This window comes from Rhinopithecus bieti, unplaced genomic scaffold (assembly GCF_001698545.2).
Source record: "Rhinopithecus bieti isolate Rb0 unplaced genomic scaffold, ASM169854v2 scaffold_11252, whole genome shotgun sequence".
Classification (NCBI taxonomy): Eukaryota; Metazoa; Chordata; class Mammalia; order Primates; family Cercopithecidae; genus Rhinopithecus; species Rhinopithecus bieti.
The window spans coordinates 319,491-328,883 of NW_016806895.1; the positions used below are offsets into that span (position 1 = coordinate 319,491).

General features: G+C 40.4%; 1 protein-coding gene across 1 annotated transcript in view; it reads left to right on the plus strand.

The window, feature by feature from the left end:
- Positions 1-9,393, plus strand: part of GPHN (gephyrin) — a 298,334-nt gene that overhangs the window by 253,956 nt on the left and 34,985 nt on the right. The window contains 1 exon segment of the mRNA XM_017878642.1: positions 2,807-2,894. Coding sequence (XP_017734131.1) covers positions 2,807-2,894 — 88 coding nt within the window.

Sequence of the window (9,393 nt, forward strand, 5' to 3'; positions counted from 1 at the left end):
GTTGCTTTTGGTGTTTTAGACATGAAGTCCTTGCCCATGCCTATGTCCTGAATGGTACTACCTAGATTTTCTTCTAGGGTTTTTATGGTATTAGGTCTAACATTTAAGTCTCTAATCCATCTTGAATTAATCTTCGTATAAGGGGTAAGGAAAGGATCCAGTTTCAGCTTTCTACTTATGGCTAGCCAATTTTCCCAGCACCATTTATTAAATAGGGAATCCTTTCCCCATTTCTTGTTTCTCTCAGGTTTGTCAAAGATCAGATGGCTGTAGATGTGCGGTATTATTTCTGAGGACTCTGTTCTGTTCCATTGGTCTATAGCTCTGTTTTGGTACCAGTACCATGCTGTTTTGGTTACTGTAGCCTTGTAGTATAGTTTGAAGTCAGGTAGCGTGACGCCTCCAGCTTTGTCCTTTTGAAGGTCTTTCATGTTTTACACATAGATTCTACCTTCAGTTAGTACCTGGGCACTTTTTTGGCTGCATATGCAATGACTGACCGATGACTTTAAAGGGTCTCTATATTGGTAGGCTGAACCTTATATGAGCCATTTTTCAAACTTTTACTTTTGGCCCTTCTCCTTGGGAGCTTGCTTCCCAGAGTCAGAGCTTGTGGACAGGCCAGTGCTAGAGGAAAAGGAGAATTTTACCCAGACCCTGTAAGAGAACCTCATAGTAAATGAAGCTATTCAGGTTGGAACCAGGCCTACCTTGCCATTTGGACCTTTCATGTTTAGCTCTGTAAATGTATTTAAGTCCCAGTCTATGATTTTCTTGTGTGTTACTCATGAGTATTTTCCAGAATAAAAATCCCAAGCATACTGTAGTTGAACTTTGCTAGTTTGTTAGGTATGTTTGTGTGACTAACTTGTTAGCATAGCAGCAGTAGAATGACAGATGACTTCCTTGAAAACCTAGTTTGTTCCAGGTACTATTCCAAGTGTTTTATATGTTTTAATAGGATATCTTTTAATCCTCATAACAACCCTATTATGGTTACTTTACAGATGAAAAACTAAGGCAAAGAGAAGTTAAGCAACTTGTGCATGGTTAAACATCTAGCAAGTAGTGGTGCTAGGATTTCCACTCAGGCAATCTGACTCCAGAGTTCACATTCTTAATCTCTGTGCTATGCCACCTCCTGACTAGCTTATCTCTTATAGAGTCTGTGAAGGTTGTGTCTCTGGTAGGTCTCAAGTTCTCCCTACCTCTGTTACACCTGGATAAAAATAGAAATTATATCCTAGTTACAAATCATGCTATCTTGAGTCACTAACTTTCCTTCTTCCTCTCTCATCAAATTAAGGTAAGGGGGCATGAATAAACTTCACTATCATGAGATATTTGTGAGAACATATGCTGTCTCGTTGAGAAATAATTTGGTTTGAAGTTAACAAAAACCTGCTGAAGCCAGCTCAAGCAAAGGAGGTATTTGTGTAAGGATACAAGGTTATCTCATAGAACCCAAGAGCAAGAATACAGCTGGGCCTCAAGGGGGACGAAAGGCAGGAAGCAGAAAATCAGAAGCCAGAGTCACTCCCTTTTTAGTTGTTCTCATTAGATGTCCATTGGGAAGAAAGGGAAAGGAAGAGTCAGGCGGTATAAATAGGTAAGAATTTTTCAGAAAACAAGGATATGGCTAGATATATACTCCTCAAAAAGTATCTTTTCTGTACTGCATCAATTGAAGGGAAATGCCAATCACAGGTCACATTGCCCTGTAGATTTGTATGGATTTAAAGTAGTAACTAAACAATCCCTTTCAACTACTCCCAATTATCCTGTCCCTCCATAAGTCTTGATTCTTGGCATTTTGTTTATTCTCACTTGATCAATCTCCAGTTAGGACTTTTCAACTGTTCTGATATCCAAAGATAAGACCCCTGTTTTCATCTCTTCTCCCCAGACCTTCGACCTGCACCATCAAAGAGGCTGTTGTACTTGCCTTTTCAAGTGACAGTCAGGAACCTGCCTCGCTTCCATTCCTAATATTCATCTGTATTCATATCCCATATAAGTAGTTCATCCCATCTCTGCTTTCCTTGTCCTTTTTCCCCTACCTTTTCTCTTCCCAACGTTATGAATACCTACTGGCTTTTCCTATTTCTAGGGATCCTCCCTCCTCCATTTCCTATTACATAAACTCTAAATTCATCAGCTTGAGGGTTCTTCAAAATCATGTCCCGTCCTACCTATCCCAGTCATTCCCACTCAAGTCCTTCACTCTAAGCAGGCTATTTTCCACGGTGTCCTGGAAACAGCACAGGTTTAACCATTATTCCAAGCCTTTGCTAGTACAGATCCTCTTGCTTACGAAGCTCTTTCTCATTCCTTTCCTTTCCACTTCTCAGAATCCAACTCATTTCTCAGGGCCTTACTTAAGACATTCCCTCTAAAGAGTCCTGTGGGATCTTTCCAATACCTCGGGTAACCAATTGTCCTGGCTTGCCTTGGATTCCTAGGACATCTGACTTTAGTACTAAAACAGGAATATTCCTAGGCAAACCAGGATAGTTAGACATCCTCCAACATCTCATTGTCTCCTTTCATTATAGTGGCTTGTTAGAACAAAAAGCCCTGTGAAATCGCCAGTAGCCACTACTTCAGCATGTACAAGGTCCTTTCTCCATAATAAGACTTAATGCTCCTGTTAGGCAGAGACCCTTTTGATTCCCACTTTGTACAGAATATAGTGCTGTACTCATGTTAATGCCTATTAGTGAATAAGGCGGTATAGTTTTAAGTTGGCACTATATCTAAAATCTTTTCCTCGTGTGTTAATTTCTTTGTCTTTATTTTTTTCCAGCCCAGATGACTTACTCAATGCCTTGAATGAGGGTATCAGTCGTGCTGATGTCATCATCACATCAGGGGGTGTATCCATGGGGGAAAAGGTATGAAAGATAGGGCCTGTAAAAATGTATCTGCTGTAATGTTCTTGCATATGGTCGACTAACTGTGGTCTGGTAGGCATCTGATATTCATAACCAGGCTTCCACAAAGCTGAAAATCCATGGGGCTTCAGAAATTACTGGTCTCTCTAAAAGGGATACAATGTGGGTAGGTTAGGGAGCTTACCCTCAGAAGCAACCTGGAGAATCCCACAACTTGCAGAATGGTTTTGCTATTCCCCTGGAAACTTCTGACTTGTTTCTCACTCTATTATACTACATTAGGACATCCTTTATACATATTTACCACCAGGGTAAAGCTCTAAGATCCTTCTTTCTACTCAAATTTAAACATGACTGCCCAGGAGCCAACCAATTCACCCACCATATATTCCAAATCTACCAAGAATGCTTAGCTCCTCTTCCCCACAAGGAAGAAAGGGAGGATTAGGCATTCCTTTGGCTCCTCTTTACAAAATAATAATAATAATAATAATAATAATAATAATAATAATAATGAAAATATGGCAAGGCACAGTGGCTCAAGCCTGTAATTCCAATACTTTGGGAGGCTGAGGTGGGTAGGTTGCTTGAGCCCAGGAGTTCAGGACCACCTGGGCAACATGGTGAAACCCCATCTCTACCAAAAAAATACAAAAATTAACTGGGCATGGTGGCACGTGCCTGCAGTTCCAGCTACTTGGGTGCTGGAGTGGGAGGATCGCTTGAGCCTGGGTGGTCAGGGCTGCAGTGAGCCGAGATCACACCACTGCACTCCAGCCTGGGCAACACAGCGAGACCCTGTCTTAAAAAATAATAAATAAAATTATATATATGTATATATATACACACACACACATGTATTATTTTATAGCACTAAGTTTATTTGTAGATGGTATATACTTGTTCCTATAAAAACTACAATTTGAATATTTCAGTAACACTAAGTTTACATTTCTTAATGAAATGTGTTAGTTTACAATGACTATTGGGTCCACTGAATAATGTTAGAAAAGTAAAATATTCTTTACGAAATAACCAACCTTAATTTTTGGCTCAAAGATATTTCAGCATAAAATGTTTTGCCAGCTGATAATCCTTTTCTATGTTTTCTCTCACATTAATGACTGAACTGGAAAATTACAAAAATACCGTCATAGCAATTTTTACTAAAATTCATATTTCCTAAGAGTTTCATTTATTTTAAACTAGATCTTATATATATGATTGTTCTTGATCTCTGTCCTCTTGTAGCTATAAAACTGCCTAAATTTATAAACTGACTCTTTGGACAGTGAACTCTGTTGGCTCAGAGAACAAATGTCAGAACTTAGCAACCTGAACAGAAGAATGCCTGCCTTCCATTCACAAACTTTAGTATTAGAGCCTTTCAGAATAGCACTGCAGATGCTAATAAGTTTGGAAGAAAAAAATCTGACATTACATCCAGGAGTGAAAGTGTTGAAGTGTGGGTAGGTGTTCTTATAACAGATAAATTGCTGGATTAGTGTTCCCTCAAAGTCTCCCAGAGTCTTTAGCCCCAGGGAGAGCAAATTGCCGCAGAGCTCTCCTGACAAAGGCTAGGGGCTGAAATCTGCACTGTAGCACAGCTGAAAGAAATAATTTTCAACGTGTCCGTTTTCATTACCGTCAAACTGCCTGTGGTACTTTCAATATTACAAGAGCAAACCATGAAGTCAGGTCTATTTAAATGTTAAATTTATTATTTCCAGGGCTTGTGTCTTGTATAATTTCTCTTAGTTTCTGATTAACCTAATTGTGCGATAATACCTATTTGGCAGAACTAACGTTTATCTTTTCTAGTACTTCTGGAGAAGTAACAAGCTTATAGCATATATAGGCTTGGCAACTGTGGCTCAGTTGTGATAAGGACAGAACACTTCTCAACCTAACCTTCTTTGTTAGTGCTAACAAAGATGTCAGTTATGCCAGGGATCTGCTCACCAGTAAACAAAGCCAATATAGTTAAGCATATTGGTTTTATTTATTTTACTCTCTGTGTAATAAGATACTTACACTAAACCTTTAATTTACTAGGAAAGAAATTTTAGGAACTGGGCATCCCCCAGTGTTCCTTAGGAGATGCTAATTGTCCCTTCCTACCTCCTTGAGTGGGAATGAGATGATAGAGGAACCAGGAAGAAAGAGATAAAACATAAATGCAGCAAATTCCTGCCAGCCAACAAGTTGTAATTCCAAAAAGAATTTAGGGTACCTCCATAGCAGAAAGAAAATAATAAAAGATAGAACATCTGCTTCAGCCCAAGAGCTAAGCCTGAAAACCAGTTACTAAAAAGACAGGGAAATCAAGGAAAAATTCAGAAGCATTATGTAGCAGGCATGAATATTAAGTGCAAAACCTCAGGTATGCAAGAAAAGTATTTACTTCATTTAAATTGTACTTTAAGTGCCTATGTTACAGGACTGGTGGGAAATTTTATTAAGCCACAACTGGAGCTTACTATCTCCAAGAATTATGCCAAGGAACCTGAAGGTACTTAAGCAGCACCAAAGCATCACGGAGACACACCTGGTCACTGGTCTGCACTGAATACATCTAGAGTATTCTTGTAGTACCATTAGGTCTCAAGTCTTTGCTCCTTTGGGCCATGCTAGGAACACTAAGGTCAAGTAGAGGCTGGAAACCTCAGGGCAGCTAGCCTCCTTGGGTGTATTTCACAGCCATCCCTTCTAAAGTCTGACCACTTCCCCAACATACTGCCTGCTGAACAGTGAGGAGGGGACCCTGCTGCTTATTGGACTCATAGACCAGTACCTTCTTCCCAACCAAGGAGAAATGATTTTTCTGCAGTTACTTCCCTAAATATCTCTCCCCTCCTTCACCTCACCCTGCCCTACATACCTTTTTCAAAGAGTTTCAATTTTACAAAACACTGAAAGTTTGTTCAATAAACAGTATCTGCCTTTGCCATGAAAACTAAAGAATCATATGCATTACTATAAGTTTTCCTTGACCTACAGAATTATTAAATAACTCAAAGATAATGAAAGGTGGCAATAACCCAGAAGGATGCACTAAACTGGACACCAGTGACCTTTTTTGTTTGTTTCTGAGTCTCTTAATTTTTGCTAGTAGTGTCTCCACCACCGCCTATGATCAAAGTAATCACAGAGATGATAACTGATCACAAAAAAGGCCGGTTTCACAAGATTTGCCCAATTATTTAGCAATAAAAGTGTTAATTAACCATGTAGGCTCCTTGATTTGTTTTGTAAGTCTAGAGCCATGCAGCCTTAGAATAGTTAAAAGTAATTGGCTGGGCACATTGACTCATGCCTGTAATCCCAGCACTTTGGGAGCCCAAGGTGGGCAGATTGCTTGAGGCCAGGAGTTCAAGACCAGCCTGGCCAACATGGCAAAACCCCACCTCTACTAAAAATACAAAAATTAGCTGGGCGTAGTAACACATGCCTGTAATCCCAGCTTCGTGGGAGGCTGAGGGACAAGAGCTGCTTGAACCTGGGAGGTGGAGGTTGCAGTGAGCCAAGATCACACCACTGCACTCCAGCATGGGTGACAGAGAAAGACTCTGTCTCAAAAAACCAAACCAAACAAACAAACAAACAAAACTAATCAACAATATTCCAAACAAATGCACAAAAAAAATTTCTTTTAATATTTCACTTAGTCCTACATCATTCTTGTCCTGCTAAATGTTGAGTTAGCAGTCTGCTTTCCTGAAGCCATCTGCTTTGGTACTATATAAAAGTTACCTAAGCTATATCACCTCAAAAGCCTGTACTCAAGAGGTTATTGCTTGATATCTCAACATCAATGTTAAAGTGCCTGTTACACTCCTTTTCCCTAATGTACTGAACCTGTCTCTGTTTCGGGCATAAACTATTGACTATAGCTTATAGCAGAGCCTTCAGGCAAGCATCAGAGTGAAACAGAAATTCTCTGTCGATGGCAAATACTTGAGAGCTATGCTTAATTAACTTCTATAACCAATAATATCAGAATAGAGGATAAGTAACATTCTCTTTTGAGGTACATATGTAAGTATTTCATAGTATGGTTTTTTTCTGTTTTGAGGTTTTTGTTTTGTTTTTTGAGACAGAGTCTCACTCTGTCACCCAGGGGACAGTGCAGTAGTGCCATCATAGTTCACTGCAGCCTTGAATTCCTGGGCTCAAGCAGTCCTCTTGCCTCGGCCTCCCAAAGTGCTGGGATGATAGGCGTGAACCACCACGCCAGCCTAGAAGTTTTTGATCAGTGTTTCCTCTGAGGGTAAAACAGCAAGGGCATTGTCAAATTGCCAGGAACTTCCCGTAAAGCAAACAATTTCTGAAATATTTATATTAATAACAGTTTACCTATAAGAATCTAACCTAGGACAGACTGAGTATCTCTTCTCAGATATGGCAGCTCCTCTCATGAAACTTCAAACAAATCTAATTATTCCCAGCATTTCTTTGTATAAGATGAAAACAAATCTGGGATTTTCTAGAGGCCCTCTAGGAAATTTTAAGATGAGTTTTGGTAAGAAAAGAACATTTTTTCCTAAATTTTGTCTGATCTTTAAAAGGCAAAATCAAAAGAGTTATTAAAAACGGATGGGGCACTTGATGAAGACCTGAGAAACCATACTTGGTTACCTAATTTTTCAACACAACAATAAAAGATTTGAAAATGAACATAGAAGGTAACATGATTGCAAATAACCTTGGCTCAGTTTATAAATGAGGAAACTTTGTTCTTCACTTTTTTATTTCTTTAAATAAAGATAAACAGAAAGCACAAAAGGCAAATTACACAAAAGAATAACCTTTCTTATCGTAGGACAGGCATTAATCAGTACCAAAGAAATAAGCACATCAAAACTTAGCAAACTCACTAAAATTTTAATATGTTTCTCAGCCTCATTTCAAACACAATTACTAGAAACCAAGGCAAATACAATCTAATGAAAGTTTGTCCTTTATTATGCTCTTTTATATTCTGGAACAAACTGACACTTTAGAACAAAGAGTAGTCTTCAAACCCGTAAGGGTCCTTGAGACCTTTTAAGAGGATGTGCAAGGTCAACACTATTTTCATAATAATATTAAGACTGTATTTGCTTTTTTTTTTTTTTTTTTTTTTTTTTTTTTTTTTTTTTTTAATGAGACAGAGTCTCTCTCTGTCACCCAGGCTGGAGTGCAGTGGTGCGATCTCGGCTCACTGCAAACTCCGCCTCCCGGGTTCCCGCCATTCTCCTGCCTCAGCCTCCCGAGTAGCTGGGACTACAGGCGCCCACCACCACGCCCGGCTGATTTTTTGTTTTTGTATTTTTAGTAAAGACAGGGTTTTACCGTGTTAGCCAGGATGGTCTCGATCTCCTGACCTTATGACCCGCCTACCTCGGCCTCCCAAAGTGCTGGGATTACAGGCGTGGGCCACCGCGCCCGCCCAGTTTGCCTTTTTTATTCCACGTCTCTCATTCTCTTTCCTTTTCTCATGAGTGTATGCTTGAGTTCTTCCAGAAGCTAAATTATGTGTGATATCTCATCAGATTGAATGAACCAGATGTGAGAATCTGACTTCTGGTAACCCAGAGGTTAAAGAGATTTTCAAAATTATGAAACAATACATTGAAAATAAGTTAGTAGGCTGGGCGTGTGGCTCACGCCTGTAATCCCAGCACTTTGGAAGGCTGAGGCGGGCGGATCACCTGAAGTTAGGAGTTCAAGATCAGCCTGGCCAACATGGTGAAACCCCGTCTCTACTAAAAGTGCAAAAATTAGCTGGGCGTGGTGGCAGGCGCCTGTAATCCCAACTACCCGGGAGGCTGAGGCAGGAGAACCACTTGAATCCAGGAGACAGGTTGTGGTGACCTGAGATCATGCCATTGCGCTCCAGCCTGGGCAACAAGAGCGAGCCTCTGTCTTAAAAAACACGAAAAGGGCCGGGCGCGGTGGCTCACGCCTGGAATCCAAGCACTATAGGAGGCCGAGGCCGGTGGATCACGAGGTCAGGAAATCGAGACCATCCTGGCTAACACAGTGAAACCTCGTCTCTACTAAAAATACAAAAAAAATTAGCCAGGCGTGGTGGCGGGTGCCTGTAGTCCCAGCTACTTGGGAGGCTGAGGCAGGAGAATGGCGTGAACCTGGGAGGCGGAGCTTGCAGTGAGCCGAAATCGCGTCACTGCACTCCAGCCTGGGCGAGAGAGAGCGAGACTCCATCTCAAAAAAAAAAAAACGAAAAGAAGTTACTTATGTTAACATGAAATGGCTTTATTGTTGCTATTTTCAAATGAACCAATTTTTTTTATTTCTTAGTTTTAATTTCTAATATAGTAAATATCCATAGCTATAGCTCGCATAAACAAAAACTCTTAGGGATCCTTAATGAATTTTCATTTAAGAATACGTAAAGAGGCCGGGCGCGGTGGCTCAAGCCTGTAATCCCAGCACTTTGGGAGGCCGAGACGGGCGGATCACGAGGTCCGGAGATCGAGACCATCCTGGCTAACAC